Source organism: Manihot esculenta, chromosome 5 (assembly GCF_001659605.2).
Source record: "Manihot esculenta cultivar AM560-2 chromosome 5, M.esculenta_v8, whole genome shotgun sequence".
NCBI classification, from domain to species: domain Eukaryota; kingdom Viridiplantae; phylum Streptophyta; class Magnoliopsida; order Malpighiales; family Euphorbiaceae; genus Manihot; species Manihot esculenta.
In genome coordinates, this window is record NC_035165.2 from 2043232 (window position 1) to 2060369 (window position 17138).

At 36.6% G+C, this 17138-nt stretch overlaps 1 protein-coding gene across 6 annotated transcripts; it reads right to left on the reverse strand.

Moving 5' to 3' along the window:
• Positions 1–1171: 1171 nt before the first annotated feature.
• LOC110615925 (protein TSS) lies at positions 1172–16678 on the reverse strand. 6 transcript variants are annotated; one of them, XR_002488115.2, is made up of 26 exons: positions 16406–16678; positions 15986–16085; positions 15828–15889; positions 15081–15173; positions 14059–14131; positions 13521–13826; positions 13367–13434; positions 13132–13263; positions 12487–12528; positions 11778–12302; positions 11446–11600; positions 10305–10848; positions 10165–10227; positions 9985–10086; positions 8657–8974; positions 7870–7962; positions 7665–7766; positions 7385–7489; positions 7102–7235; positions 6464–6647; positions 5879–6010; positions 5375–5487; positions 4805–4895; positions 2135–4433; positions 1705–1771; positions 1172–1419 (listed from the first exon to the last, which is right to left on the reverse strand). XR_002488115.2 is itself a non-coding variant. In XM_021758144.2 (24 exons), exons 2-24 carry the CDS (start codon positions 16044–16046, stop codon positions 2319–2321), a joined length of 5613 nt encoding a protein of 1870 aa, XP_021613836.1. In that variant the 5' UTR covers positions 16047–16085; positions 16406–16678; the 3' UTR covers positions 2134–2318. The 6 variants fall into 6 exon arrangements, 1 of the variants encoding a protein (XP_021613836.1); XR_002488114.2 differs by having other exon boundaries at positions 1705–1853; XR_002488113.2 differs by lacking the exon at positions 1705–1771 and adding an exon at positions 1772–1853 and having other exon boundaries at positions 16384–16678.
• Positions 16679–17138: the final 460 nt, after the last annotated feature.

Sequence of the window (17138 nt, forward strand, 5' to 3'; positions counted from 1 at the left end):
ATAGTGATGTGTTTTAATTTTATTAATTAAGAGTATTACATTTGTTAGATTGTATTCTGAAATTACCATGTAATTTCTCGTACGTCTCTAATCATACCAGAATAACCCAAATTTGCCTAAATTATTAGGTTGTTATCAGTCTTTTTGCTATTATTGTTCATCTCCCAATGGAGCGAGCACATAATTAAAGGTAGAGGGAGGCTAATAATTAAATAATCATATAATTATTTAACTAAAACTAATTCTATATCATTTCTTTTTTTGAAATAGTGACCTGTTATTAGACTTACTAATAAATATTTATTTGAATTTTAAAATCTCTGGAGACTTACTAATAAATATCTATTTGAATTTTAAAATCTCTGGAGAGAGAGAAAGCGAAGTCTGAGTTTTGAAGGTTCCTTCCCATTCCTGTCCATCGTCTTTGGGTTTTTTGGTTTGCTCTTTATGGTTTTTTGGGTGTGTTTGGGGTTTAGTTGTGTGCTTTTTTCTTCAAGGCAGTTACTTGGCTATATTAGACTAAAAGTGCTAAAGGCCAATCTTTTTGAGTGATGGTGTAGTCTAATATAGCTAAGAGCCAATCCTTTGCAGTGGTGGTGGTTTTGAATCTTCTAAAACTCTAATTGCATGTTGTCTATAAATGGTTTTATTGTTTTTGGGTTTCTGTTTATCGTTGAATTTATATTTATTTGTTTCTCAACCACGATGGATTTGGTCTGTTTGTTGTGTAACTAGAGCGGTGGAGGTTGGTTCATTTAGTGTTCGTCGTGGTTCACGCAGTGCGCTTAGAACGGCAATGAGTTGGTGTTGGGTTACTTGAGAAGCAACTGCCTGAAAACTCGCCCAGCAGCCAGAGTCCACAGTAGAGGCATTACACTCATCAAATTATGGAATTGTTTTTGGTCTAAGATGCTATCGTCGTGTAGGACTCGAAGGAGCAGAAGCAGTAAAAAGAGGATGGCAAAATGAGTCGAGAAAGCACTTCCCAGTCAGGTTTCCTCTTTGAACTTCTAGAGGTCGAGGAAGAAGAAAGTGGCTGGGTTACAGAAGCACTATTGGATATTCTAAGATGAGGAAGGTTCGGGGGATTTCAAATACGAACGGTGGCAGTTTTTCAATTGAAAAAAGAAAAAGAATAAACAAATAAAGGGGAAAGTGAGCACGAATCAGCTTGACCGAAGTGCCAATGCCATTCGAAGGAAATAATTTCATTTATTCACAATTCAATCAAATTAATATCAGAATCATTTGCAATGGGCACTTAAAAAATATTTAAAACTGTCATTAGTTGCCGGGCCTCAAATTATTCTATCATAAATTACGTAGATATAAAAATTTTCTAACTCTACTGTCGGCCAAAATTGTCACCTTAACTAACGTTTTTGAAAGGTCCCACAAGTAAACAACCCACTGTTTAACCTGCACATCAAGCAAAAACATTATCAGACTTAAAATGTGGCTAAATATAACAACAGAATAGAAGCTTCATAAATTCTCTTTTGCTTAATGAAATCTTCAATATTTTCTGACCCAGAAAATCCTCCTTATATGTACAAACTGGGAACCAACTCATTGGCCAAGGAAGTTTCCAGAACTCAACAGTTGGACATGGGGATCGGTTGATATATATGGTTATAAAGCAAACAACAACAAGACTTATCCTTTCTTTAATCCGAGATACATATTACAGGTAGATTTCCTCACCTTCCAGAATTAATATATCATCATAAAAGCTAAAGGGAAATAAATTTTGCAGCAATAACAGCAATACCTGAAATAACAAAAACACATGTTGCTCAATTTCTGGTGTCCATTGCAGAGAAAGACAGGAGACCGAGTCATATCAAGAATTGCTGCAGAAATTTTCTCAATATTAATGCAGTTCTCATAGCAATCAATCCTTACGTATACACACATCCTCTCCGTGGAATACTAGAGAAGGTTCCGTATTCCAAGTCCAACAATAGAATATTCAATTATTTCTTCACTAAAAGAAGCAAGACTCTAATTATCAGACCATAGCATTCACATATCACCAGGACTTCTTTTTTTTTTCTAAAAAAAAAAAAAAGTAAGCGGCTAGTGATAGCAAGGTCAGACAAAAAGGTGGTGTCTTTGATTATAGAAAACAAACCTGCATTTTCCAGAAGGTGGTCTGATCATGAGAGCCAGAAAATGTTCAAGACATCCTATATTCCCATGCATATGATGAAAAAAGCTTTATAACTTCTACTTCCTCTGGACTATCTTTGTAACTTCACTTTTTCTGGACTATTCACTATGCTTGATTGGTTGATTGGGAAGAAAAGAACCTAGGGTCACGTCGCATTAGCAGCACTGTCTTCACTCGATGAAAAGCCCGTAGATTTTGGAGCTTCGCTGCCTCTTACTACTCTGTTACATATAACTTTAAAAGATTGGGAGCCATATGGTCGGCTAAGCAAACTTATTGGCATTCTCAGAGTCTGCTTTCTGTTTCTCCTTCCCCTTATCAAAATGCTGAAAGTTTTTTCCCCATCAATCTTCCTTTCATCACCGCAGCTAGTACTTTCTTTGAATATTTTGTTCTGACCTGAAGCATTCCCAGAAATTTCAACCTTACCCAGGTTTAAGTGACCATTTTCCTTCAAGTGTTCCAAGCCAACCTTAGCCAGTTCTTTTGCATCATCTGTTCCTTCTGATGCCAGAAGGTTCGCTTCTTTCTTTGCTTTTCCTACATTGTGAGTGTCTGCTGAAAGAACGGAAGGTGGAGTTGTGCTTTCAGGATTTTCAATTTGCAATTTAGGCTCTAACATACGATCAGGAATTGGCTCAGCAACAGGTGGTGGGGCAGAAAACTCCACAGAATGGCAGCCAGGCCACACTGTGCTAGGAATAAACTCTGATACATTATGGTTCACATTACACTGCCAAGAGAAATGATTGGGATGAAAAGCATTGCTGGTCACTGGAAAGGTACTGGTTGGCACCGCTTGGCCTTGACTGTAAGGAGGGTAAATAAAGGGCAATGGTTGCATCACATTTGGGGTTGCAGGAGGTGACGGGTATGGGTAGTGTGGGGAAGACATTGGACTAATTGTGGGCAAGACGGTAGCAGGCCCGGGGTGTAGAGTCATGTTTACAGGCCATGGTGCGACAGCTGGAACAGCACCAGGACCAGAAGGAAGAGGAATGTTCACAGTTAATGAAGCAGCACGTGCAATAGATGGTGATGGGTTAAATGGAGCTGCAGAAGCAGACAACTTCTTATTTGGGAATCCGTGAGTCTCGCCTGAATTGATAACCAATGATTTGTCCTTCAAATCCTCTACTTGAGACAAGTTGGAGTTATAATTACCTTGGGGTTCAAATTCGGCTGAATCCTTTTCACGAGTAGATTCCTTTGACAGAGGATCAACCGAATTTTTCATGTCGTCAATCAATGTGCCATTCTCCATAACTTCATGAACCCCAATAACACCAGATTCAGATCCTAGTGTGCTCTGAGGCTCCATAAAAGAATTTTCATCCTTCGCATCGCTTGAGTGGCTTTCCTCTTTCCTCTCAACATCAGTTATATTGTTCAAGTGATCTGCCAAATCTATTGCCGAATTTTTATCCTTCTCAGCACATAAATCTTCTAAATCTGTTACCACTTTACTAGCATGTTCAATTGCTTCGATTTTCTCTTCCTCATGTTTTCCAACACCAATTTCCTGGTTATCTGGAATATCACTTTGTGGAAACCAGACCTGAAACTTAGCAATGGTACCTGGTGGTGCCAATGCTACTTCCTTGTATGAAGGGGACTTTCCAAGACTAACTACCGAATTCCTCACTGGAAGAACATCATTAGGGGCAGAATTTGGACGGGATTCCAGTGACAAAGCAAAATCTTTGCTACCGCATCCTGAGTTCTCTGTTGCAGCAGTTTTATTACCTGAAGGAATAGACTTGACCCTGTATGTTACAGCTTTCACGATTCTCCGCCCAAATTTCGCACCCAAGGAAGGATTAGCTGCATGGTGATCCACATAATTTCCATGAGATAGTGCCCGTTTCTTTAAAAGGTAATACCTGTTACTCTGGTGATTATTCTTGACAGGAGGGTAATCCATGTTGGTATCCACAATCTTTTTCTGATAAACCTTGCCAATGATTCCCCGCCGCTGCTTCAGGCGGCGCCCATATGAACCAGCTGATCTTGGCCTTTGAACTGGTTGCCATCCATCATCCCCTTCAGCATGTGCTACAGGAAATATGTCATTGGAAATGCCAGATTTCTTCTCAGCGCTCTCTTCCACAATGGGTTGCTGGAACTGAACTTGGGCAGAACTAGTCTTCTGGGTAGCCAAAGGTGTGTGCATCTCTTCATCTGAAGCCTCTTTGAGAATCTCTTTAGGAGATTCATCAGAACTTGTTAAATTCACATTAGGGTTGGTTTTCTCCTTTATCTGCAATGGAAAATCCAAATTTAATGGAATGCATGAAACCTAGATTCAAATATGCCAACACGTAAAGGACAGTAAAATCTGGCAATCAGAGGTAACATCCTTAGAATTGGTGGGCACAATCATCTCCATCTTTTGAAATAAACATATTCTCATTTCATTGACCTAGGCACTTGTACTTGCAATAATTTTGGCTCAGTTATAGCGCACGTCTTGAAAATTATAAGAAAAAAAAAAGACGATGTCAAGTTGCCCAGTCAAACAATTACCGTTTCAAATACATCAAGACGAACTACATAAGATTTCCCCAGATCTCAAAATGATGAAATGGGTCCAATTTGATACAACCAAAACAGGATCTGAACTCTGTTTACCTTTGTAATATAACCTTTCCTCTTCACCGATACAAAATCTCTCCCCTTTGTGTCACGGCTTGGATTAATGTAGTCCAGCAAATCAGAAACACTGCCAAATATTAAAAGCAAACTTATTAATAACATGTATGTTTCTGTTTCAGGAGAACATGCATTAAGCATCTCTACGGTTAGCACAAGAACACCAATGACAGGTCACTTATTTTACATGCTACTGCCAATTTCAGCTCAGAAATAGGCTGAAGAGCACCATGAACAGCCAGTTATAACGTTTTGAAATGATTGGCTCTCTACCAGAATATCTCAAGGAAGCAACTAAATAATAGATTGACAGTCCTTGCCAGAAATTTATCAAACTGCAACAAATTACATGTGTTTCCAACCCAGTAATTTCAAGAACATAACGAGTGTCATATACAGAAGTAACTGCAGTGTAGCAGAGTATCACAATGGTTGATTACCAAAGAAGTAGCAAAGGAACAAAATCCATCAAACTCCAATATGTCAAGTTTATCAAAAAAAGAAACAACATATTAACTCCATAAAAGTAAATGACACCAGCTACTTCACCTCAAGTGGCCTTTGCTAGCTATGGATGCATCAGGCTTCCTAGTGCCATTCCTTGCAGCTTCTTGTTGTTCAAAGGCCTTGGACTCAAAATACTCAAGCCAAGCAGCAGCATCCTGCAGAATTCCATCAAAAGACATAGAATTACATGCATAGCATACACATATTTGGCAAAAAAAAAAAGCACATCACACGCACATTCACATAGAGACAGAGAGAGAACTAGCATTAAACTCATTTTCTTCATTTCACTAATCTGATGGGAGCCCATGTCATATTAAGAACTATAACTTCCAAGAATCTAATTATTGGAACCTTCTCTGAACATTTAACCTTTCGATTTGCAAGCCAGGTGGCAGGTTCATATCTTCGCAAATGGTCCAAATTTTTAAGTGCGTGGTGTGCAATCAAACTATGCATAGAACACAAAGTAGCTAAGGGGGACTCAAATGCTGCAACATGAAAGGGGAAGGTAAATTCACTAGTTATCTGGATCTGGTAAGACACCTGAGTACGTAAATCATCTGGGCCCAGTTTTGCTCGGAGAATTTGCAAGGTCGTTTGTTCATGCTGAACGCTTAATGGATATGCTTCCATCAGGGAGAGTGCAATTGCTATTGCATGGTAACTGGCTGCCGTCTGAGATCAAAGTAAAAGTGTGGAGTTTAGTCAAAAAGTGGCAACACAAACAGGATGCCAATGGCCTCATTATCTAGCATGTGGAATGCATAAAATAAAGTTTCAGTTCTTGTGCATTTATTTAGATGTAGCAAAGCCTTATAGAATCATAAAAGCGTTCTTTGGCACCTGGAAATTTCATTGTTCATGCTGTCAAAAAATTGTCCATTGTGCTTAACAGAAATATCCCCAATTTAATCTTGAAGCAATCACCCTCCCCCCTCCCCCCCCCCAAATTAGTTATTCATATAAAACATAACTTCCCATTAGTCACCCAAAGGGAAAAGAAAAGAGAGTTTTGGGAGAGAGGAGGGGCAAGGAAGTATATTTAAATTTTTAACCACCAAGAAAGTAGAGGAGCTTGTTGCAAAAAAAAAATGAAATTGGTGAACCTCAGCCAAGACAAAACAGAACCTGAATATGATCTGGACCAAGTAACCTTTGGTTGCACTTCAGAGCTTTATGAAGATATCTAAGGGCAACATGCACATTTCCCAGGCCTTCCTCCATCATGGCCACATTAATATATGTTGCAGCAGTGTTTGGGTGTGAAGGACCGCATGTGAGATGTAGAAGATATAAAGCTCGCTTTACATACCTGGTCAACAACAATTCACACCAGGCATAATGGTAAATTAGACACATGACAAATAAAATCTTCATGAACAGGATATAAGGATGTGGCCAAAGCTATGTCCAAGTACTTGTGGAGAAGACTACAAAGTATACTGGAAGTTGCTCAAAATAGGACATCAGTTTAAGCAATATAATCAAGAACTGTACTGTTCAATTCTTATCAACAGCAGGAGAAAGAAGTTCATTGATATTCAATCTTTCTAATGAATCAATACTCAAGCAATGAATATACTGGCCATTATACATAGGCATGACCAGAAGAAGAAAGAAGTTAGATTATGCAATCATGTAGATAATAGGCCACAAGAAGAGGTAATCACTTGTTACCATGTCAGAACAATATACATCAAGTTTAGATATAAAGAATGCTTGGTTTATTCAATCCTGAAATTTTAAGTAAGAAGAATAAATCATACTTGAGGGCCAACTCTGTATGTTGAAGTCTGTAATAGAACACAGCAAGATCCCCATAACTTTTCATTGTGTCAGGATGATCAAGTCCTAGTTCCCTCTCATTGATGTCCAAGGCTTTTTGCTGATATATAGTAGCCTGTAAAATTGAATCATAGAATACAGAATATTACAATAAAGTAATGCAAAAATTTTTGAATCTGAGTACATAACTATATTGTGCTCATTCTACCAAAAATTATAAACAATTTTGCAGCAACACTAGAAAGAAATGGACAATAACAGGACCTGATTGAAGTCTCCAGTATGATATAATACAACAGCAAGAAGGCTGTAAGCTCCTGCAGTCATTCGATGGTATGGACCGCAAACTGCCACCAGCTTTGCTAGAGCCTGGAAGTACCATAGAAATTTTTTCGGTTAACATACTACAGAGCCAACAGATAAGGATAAACACACAGTAAAGGACCTTCATATGAGTTTTCTCTCCTTTGTTTTGGAGGGGAAGCCAACAAATAAATTTCTAATATACATATAAAATTCAAGGAAAATTTCAGCTGCCATATACCTTTGTCCCATAAGTAACTGCATCTTCAAGTTTTCCCTTGTCTAAGGCTGTTTTTGATGATTCCAGGAGTTGTCTTCCATCTGCAGAGGAGCATGCTGCTTGCTGCAAAAAATTAGAAAACATAGCTCACTATTAATTATGGGAAAACTTTGACAAAAAAAACAAAAAACAAAAAAGCGTGTACACTCCTATGTATAGTCATCACCTTATGCACTGGGACCAGGCTGACTACATCGGATTTTCGAAATGGATGTGCAGAAGCCATATCATAATCCCTTGGAACCAATTCGATACCCACCTAAAGGAAAAAAGAGAAAGGGAAAATAAAAGACAAGTGGAATATCAGTTACTACATTTTATTTCTAATTTACATAGCTATTCCACAGTCCTTAAGTAATCAAGATCCAGAAAATTCACGTATTATTTTATCCATTCCACCTACTTAATGCCAAAATAACAATGCCAATTAAATAAACCATTAACTATATCTGAATCACTCTGCAATCTGCCTAAAGGAAGTTACTGCATCAGGGAGCACTTTGCTTAGAGAGGCAAATGAGTACATGCATGCATGGGACACAGTACAGTGGGTTCAAAGTAACAATTTGATGGGTTATGATTATATAAGACCAAAATAATCACTTTCTTCATTGATGATTAACACCATTAACCATTAACATTAAGCATTGACCATCACAATCATAAGATTTATACTGAAAGGTTGAACTTGGAATCCAGCATCCAACTGCCTTCATTTTGTCGAAGCCATTCCAATCACTAGTCATGAACATAAACATTCTTCAGATATTGATATTAAACTCTCATATTACGTCCAGAACATATTGCAATCCAAGAAAATAGGGAAATAAAAAGTTAATTGCAGATAACACAAATTCCAGACCTCAATTCTCTTTTTTTCTCTTTTTTTTGCCAAAGAATATATTATATGAAGGAATTCTCAGAGTTTTGAAATTCATTCTAGGTGAACTTACCTTGTGGCATAATCCACGAAGAATTGCAATTTTTCTCACATCTTTGAAGCTTGAGCTGCTAAGATCCCATTCATATCGCTTCTTCAGAAACACCTCCAGCCATCTCCATACTAGAGGATTGACATGGCACGATTTATCTGAATCTCTACTTTCAGGAACCCCAAGCATCAGATTCAATGCAGCCGCTATTGATACAGCCATTTTCTCATGATCTGCAACTGCTGCAATCACAGCCTGAAGAATATGTTTAAATGCTCGTACAATCATCTCATGAATGCAGAGTGATTGTACATGTGACAGCTTCTCAGAAAGCTTTACCTGTAGGAAACAAGTAGCAACTATCATCCACTAAAGGAAAAACATTTAAGTGGAGCATTTCACAAGTATAATAAAAAAAAAATTCAAAATTATATTATTGAAATCTGTACAGGAATGGGAATATGAAATGAAGCATAAGCCTCAAGGCATTGAGGTGTAAGCCTTACTAATATCAACTTTTTCTTGATAAAATTTACTTGAACAAGAAGATGCTGGACATATTTCAAGACAAAGTAGAAATATCCTAACCATTTTAACAAAATTAATACAAGAATGTACATAGAACATATTGTTACTATAAGGTAACACAAAAATGATATTTACATGTGTACAAACTAGATGAGCTTCATATTTATAGGAATAAGTCCCACAGTTTACATTTCATTCAGCAAGCTAGGAGGTGGTTTCACTAGTAGTCAATAAATTAGCATTGAAAATCTCGTAATCGAGGGTGGAAGAGCTGTTAACTGAAGTCTTAAAACCAGAAAACTTACTCCAAAGTACCTAAAGCTTTGCAGGTGAGGTACCCTTTATTGAATAACCATACATTTAAAAGATACTACTACTCCAACATTGACATCCAAGGAGGACGTTTCACCACCTCTCCTCGTGTGAAGACATATGTGCCTTAAAGAGTGCCTTAGATAGGTCATACATGACTGGAAGTTAGAGAGAAACTTGAAAGTGCATCTCAATTGTCGAGGACAACATAGTCAAATTAAGATATCTACAGGTATAAATACAACTATAGACAACAATCTTCACTTGACAGTTTCTAGATATGTACAAGGGCATTGAGACAGGTCTTAGTGACAGTACAAAGCTTGGATACATAACACTTGATTCGATAAACTAGAAATAGAAGGGATTATTAGAATGTGGTATGGTTGTAAGGATTTGATGTAACGGTGGTGTGGCAAAAAAAGTGAAGATGACAATACGCAAAAATGTAAACTTGAACACATGTTCTAAGAAGCAACAGACTGCATTAATCAGAACCAGGAACTTACAACATGTCCCAGGGAACGCATCCGAAGACCTCTAGTATGCATAAAATCAGTTAGTGTTCGCCCATCCACTGGTGACAGTTCCAGTGAGCCAAAATCTGCTACCTGTGTTCCATTTTTAACATTAGTTCTAGATTTCAAATATGAATGAAGACTTCTAACCAAATAGTATCAAGAAATTACCAGCTTTGGCAGAGCAACTTCAATATAATATTTCTGAGACATGTCAATTAGCTCTTGCAAAGTCTGCGATCACATGGTAGGTTAGTTTCCACCAAACCAAATACAAATGAAGGTAACTTAATGATATCAAAAAGTAATACCTTGCTATGAAGTCCAGTATCCGATTCTTTTAGTCGAGTAAAGGCTGTGTCAGACAACAGCCTCTGCAGCGGAAGCTCATTCTTTTTGGATGTGGTTTCAGGTTGAGGTTCCATAGAAGCTGAAGTAGCAACTTCATCTTCCCCAGTTGCGCCACCAAAAGAGGATCGTGAGTTTTTGGATTGTATTTCCTTGCTTTCATCTGTTTTTTTCTTGTTGCCCTTAAGGGACCTAAGAGGCATGCCAAGTCCCTCAACCTTCATTTCTTTTTCCAAGGAGAGTTTCTTGCTCTTCCTAATGGATGGTTTCTTACCTTTTTCTGTATTTTTCTGGTCCTGCAAATGTTGAATCCAGCAGGCTCCAAGTTCCCACCTCACAAAATGATCCTGCTTTGATTCTTCTTGCTCAAGCTTAGCAAGACTTTCTTCCAGCATTTGCTCTACAAAAGCTTGGGAAGCACTGAGCTCTTCACATTCTGAAGCTTGCAAGTGAGCTGCTGGTTTACTATGTTCTGAAGATGTTGTTCTATGCAGAAGTAGCCTCAAACTGAAAGGCACACAGAGTCAGACTTCAACATAATTACAATGATTACATCCAATCACAGGTAAGCAACAACAGGCCATGGGTAATAATGGGAAAAAAAATTTGCAGTCATATGCAGCTCAATTTTATCCTCCAAGAATTTTGAGCACAGTTAGTACTTTAGCAGTCACCTTAGCTTTAGATTTTAAAGGAGATTCCCAAGGTTAAATTTAATGTTGGCTTGGTTTAGCAGAGATCAAAAAAATATAGCAGCATTCAATCAGACTATTAGAACATTTTGGAAATGTTCAAGAAAATAGTCCACTTCTTAAAACGCCCAAAGTTTCACAGATCAAACCTGATTTTTTTTTGTCTTGCACAAATAATTGATCTAAATGAGTAACACTAAAAGCATGGGCTATGGCATTATACTATTCATGAATAAATAATAATGTGTGTGCTCCTAGCTAAAGTCGAGCAATTCTGCAATTATCCCTGTACTTTATTAGCAAACTTTAAATCTTTATTTATATTCACAAGTCACATGACACCACAAACTGTTGTTGCCATTTTGGCTAATACATGACACTTTATTAACCCATAGCAAAAGATGATAGGAACCTGTTAATGTTAAGGGCATTGGCACCGCCTTCAGGTTGTTCGAGTTCAATACTTTGAGATGGAGGGCTGACGTTCTTTTCCTCCCTCCCCTCAACTTTCACAACAGCAACATAGCCACCGTATCTTACATTTACAATACCAAGAGTGACAATATCCTGCATCCAGAATGTAAGACATTGTTCCCAGTTCATCAATTAGACATAGAATTAAAATCCTAAACCCATGCAGCACATATCTAAAGAAGTTAAAAGAAAAAAAAAATAAAAAAAAATAAAAAAATAAAAAAAAAACAATGCAGCACATCATTTATCTATGCAACTTTGAGAACTTACATGTGCAGCAGTATTTTCATCAGCAGTAATTCCTTTCAGTAGGTTCCGCTGCACTAAATCTTTTTTATCCACTCCAGTTGCTTGAATTCCGTCAATTTTAGTGTCAACCTTAAAGCTTGCATTGGAATTGTCTTTCATGATTGTGATGCTCAAGTCACCTACTCTTTCTGTATAAAGAATTTTACTACTCCCAAGCGAACATAATAGGTCTTGATTAACTCTAACATGTTGCACAGCCCTAATTGCTCTGAAAATGGCAACATCAACAAATAAGCTGTGAAGAAGGAACACTTTCCGGTCTCTAACCTGCCTCTCCTCTGCTGTCTTGCAGGGCATAGATGCAAGAAACAAAAACTCACTAGCCCAAGGTATCAAATCACTTTTTCCATCTCTTCCGAGACCACCTCCATTTCCTCCCCACACTTCATCCTCAACAGGAAGAGAAGGGAAAACTGAAGGTGACTGTGCTGCAAATGGAGGGATAAGCCATGTGTTGGCTCTAAAGCCATAAGGAAGATTCCCAAACTGCCAGGACCACATAAAGGGGGTAATATTCAGCACAAAAGCAGGTCTACGAGAAGTCATTGAACTTCCAATTTTTTTCTTTTAAAGTACATTATTGTAAAAAATTATTGCCCTTTTCTTTATTTCTCCAAATATCAATCAAAACAAGTTGAGAGAGAGAAATTTCAGAAAAATGAATATTTACCTTGTTACGTTCTGAGAATGCTTTCATGAGATCATCATAAGCCTGAAATTTGAGAAACAAATTTGAAACCTCAACCAAATATTCAATAAGGAAAAGAAAAATGAACTAAAAATATATCATTCAAAGATAAAGCTTGATTATTGATGTCATACGCTGAGAAAATGACTAGGAACACATTCAGCACATGCACATGGATTATTCTTTGTCCAATTATCAAGTCAAAAGATCATAAGCAGGAAAACCAGCACAATAAAATTTTTTTTAAAAAAATTCCATTGCTAACAAAATTACTCCATCAGTAACATTCTGAGGACTCGCCAACAAAGAAACAAATTTATCATGCTTAGTGAGGAAAAACCATTCACTTTTCCAAGGAAACGCTGCTTCTTGAGTACGTCAAGAAAAATGCAAGCCTCACACGAGTTTTACCCCGTGGTTCTAGATTTTTGCATGAAACTCAAATTATTGCTAACTTAAATTCTTCAACTTTAACAAATTAGAACTTGACTGGCAATGAGGCCAGTACACACTTTATCAAACAAAAAAAAACTATTGCAAGATGAGCATCAAGCACGATCAGAATATTGATAAATGCCGCTTAAACTGAAAGACTGACATAAAGTTGGGTGAGGAAGCGAAACTAACGTTGTCAAAGGCTCTACTAAGCTGGCGCAACAAATCAACAAGATCGTGACAAAGAATCCGCTGCTTCCCAACATTGTAGAATCCCTTTCTACAAGCTTCAACCTGAACTAGCTTTCCGTTGCAAAGCTTCACCTGATCATTGAAAAAGAAAATCAAAATGCCAAAACAAAACAAAATTTATGAAGTGTGCCACTAAAAGCGAGAGTGAACGGGCAAACAAAAAAAAAAGTTTTACATCGAGGGAAAAGAGATGATCTTCCTCTGGAATGTCCTCAACCTTCCGTTTCGCTGCTTTCCTTATAACTGCAAAAGTCATCACAATATCCATTATTGTCAATTATTTCAAAATCTAAGTTAAATGTCTGTATAGATGTAGAGATAGATGGTACATTGAATAGGAGGATTGAGATGGGAGAGTGAGAAGAACTCATAAAAGCTTCCAAGCTTAGGGCATGAGTGGTTCATCTCTCCTTCTGCCTCCATCAGCACCTCCTTCGACGATGACGATTGTTTGGCAGTATTAGCTTGAGATGTGGTTTTCTTCGCGGTCTTGTCCTGCACACCTGGCGCATTCTTTCCAGAATCAGATTTGGCCTTATCCTGCGTGCTCGCCGACGGACCAAACCACGTTGTGCAAGCGACAATGTCCAAGAGCCGTCTAACGTGCGCCACAGCAAGTTCCTCATCGTAGTCCTCTGCTCGCAGAGAGAACGACCAGCGTTGTCAAGTCGAAGAAAGAAAGAAAAGGCGCGGCATCAGTTTTCACCAATGTTTATAAACAGAATACCAACGGCATCTTTTTAGCATAATTACTAAAGATGCCTCCTTCTGTAAAACTCTAACGGAGTCGTTTCGTACAATTAATAGAACGGCGTCGTTTAATGCAATTAATAGAACTGCGTCGTTGACCGCAGAGGAAGATTTTACCTTCAGTTAACGTGAGCACGCAAGGCTTGAGCGCTGAAACGTCGACAGTGTCTTTTAACCGTGGCCCCCTTACCTAGTAAAGAAAAAACGTTTATGAATAAATTATGTTAATCTCATATACATATACACCCGACTAGGAAGTAAATGGGTATGATATTCGAAAAAATTAAACTATTCGAATCTGAATTCGATTTATATTAGTAATATTTAAATTTTTTCTGAATCTGATTAAAAATTAATTTAAATTATTTGAATCCAATCCAAACTAATTATTATTATCCGAATAAAATTTGAATCCTTTTAATTTTATATATTTTAATTAATAATTTATATAAAAAATATTTTTCATTAATAATTTTCTTTTAAAAAAATTTAATATTTTTAAAGAATATTTAAATTTAAATTTTAAATAAAAATATATAAAAAAAAATTATAAATATTATTATATAATACATTTTTTTATATTAAATTAATTATTTATATAAACGGATTCGGATAGTGCCTACATAAAATTTGAATTCAATCCGAACCCGCAATAGATATTATTTTTTAAACTCGAACCCATTCCAAACCCGATTATAACTATTCAAATCCATTCTATTAGGGTTCGATCGAATCGAATAATCAAAAATACCAAATCCGTTGTCATCCCTACACCCGACTGCTTATGGGAATTTTCCTGAATTTATAATATAAAATTTACTTGGCTTCCTTTTTTTCAGAAGTACTCTTTTTTTTTTCCCAAATATTATTTAGTAATTTGAAACTTGAAAGCTTCATATTTGACCAAAATTAGAATTATTGCGCTCTGTGCCAAGGTAAATCTAGATTTTCTGCTTCGTTGACATGACATTATTGAAGTCCATTTTGGCTACATAAAACGACATGGATTCTGCAACTTGCCTATTTCTCAATTGAAAGCTGCTAATTGCTAATTGCTAAACGGCAGCCTCCATGGGGCTTAAGTAGATAGAAAAACATTGAAAAATATTAATAAGAACATGAAATGTTAAGATTCTTACCTCGTGGGATAATGAAAAATTTGTGATGTAGCAAGTTTCCGTGTTCACTGATAAAAGCCGACGAACATCTATAATCCTGTCTGTGGATATCCCCTGCTCAAGATTTCCATGATTTTTTTTCAATCAAGTTATATTACAAGCAAAAATTGTTCAAATCCAAGAGCAACACAGATGGGATTGAAAACAAAGTAGCAAGGGATAGGTAAACAACTTCCTTGAAAGATGGCTTCTATTATTATCATCCAAGCAAGTGAGTACTGGGCTATCAATTCTATCCATTTACATAAAAGTTAAGGCTATTTTTATGTGCAGTCAAATAGCGCAACTTTCATTAACCGAACAGATACCGCATGTATGTTTAATCTCATAAATTATGTGTACTCGCACTGGACAGGCTATTGGTCCCCTAGCAGTCCAAGCAATTTTCTTGGAGATATCGACATCCATCCGAGCCTTACAAAGTGGGTTACGGGTTCATTTCAAACACGGCACTCTTTCTTTCAGACAGCTACTATTGGATTCAATTTAGCCAATTAGCTTAACGGTCCAGCAGTAAAGAGTATTTGTTAAACAATTCCACCAAGTCAAGTTGAATTTTATTCAAGAAAGGCTAGTAAAAGATTATTCTTTCCCCATATAATTAAACAAATACACAAACATGAAAAGGGGCATTGACAATTGTTTTTTTTTTAACAAGTTTGTCAATAGTTCCAAAATAAAGAATCATAGATTCAGGAGTCACCAAACCTTCAAGGCAGCACTAGTTTCATCAGGGAGGTTCACTGTGATATCAGTAACAACAGGAAGAACTGCAGAATCACAAATCAATGATAAATAAGAGATTCAGTTATATAATTTAGACAAAACTCTATAGTGAACATTTCGGTTAAATAACAGATTCTTACCCTTCTCGTCTTTCTTCTTCTTCTCTCCTTTTGCCTTGCCACGACTGTTCCTTGGTGCCATTTTGTAACTTTGCTGGATTCAAGAAGCTAAAGGGAATACCTGTTTCAATAAATTCTGAGTTACTGTTCCTTTTGTCTTGCTCTTAGCAATTAAAAGACCATAATTAATCAACAAAAATCACAGGCTGCAAAGCAAGTCCGTATAATCTGAGAATCAGTTCAGAGGTTAAAATTCAACAGCCACCATATAATTACAGTTGAAATTCACAAAACAACAAACACATAGCGCTCAAATTCAAAACTCGATGCCGTTTCAGAACTTCAAGCAGATTTGAAGTTCAATTAATAATAGCATCAGGAACTAGCTGGAAGATTACGAAGGCTCCATAAATAATTACCAAATAGCAGAACAGATACTTCCAAATAGCAGAACAGATACTTTAATGCAGTATTGAATGCAGGAGCAAGCGCCAGCGAGAGTTGCACTAACTATATATGCTAAGAGATAATAGGATAAAGAAACAAAGAAAGAAACTTAGAAAGCTGCAAGTGAAAGAGTGTTCAGAGTTTGGATAACGAAGAGCGCAAAACCATTGATGAGGTTTGAAATGAAGCTCTCATAGTCTGGATAGAAATGGTGAGAGAAGGAATAGATATAGAGAGATGTGGTACGATAAGGAAGGAAGGGCGGAGATTTAACAGTCAGATGATATATGGCCTTTTATGGCAGTTTCTGGCTCATACAGTAATCCTATTATTGAGATATTTTATTATTTTAATTTTATAAAAATATCAATATACTTTTTTTAATAAAAAAAAAACATGCACTTTTTATTAAAAACACAGAACATTATGAAAAAATAAATACAGATTTTATTTATGCAGGTCGTTCTCTAGTTAGGTTATTACATTTCGGTTCCTTTTGATAATTGATTAAATTTAATTTTTATATAATTATAAATATTTAGACTTTTGAAATTAAATCTTGTTCATACTGTTGATTAGTATGTATATAATTGATTAGTTATAAGGTCACCAAGTATTCCAATAATGTCATATTAATATAACTAAGATGTAATTTCCATTTTATGCTGGAAAGTTTTATTTATTTATTTATTTGCATTTTGAGTATCAAGAGTTTTTAATTTTTATC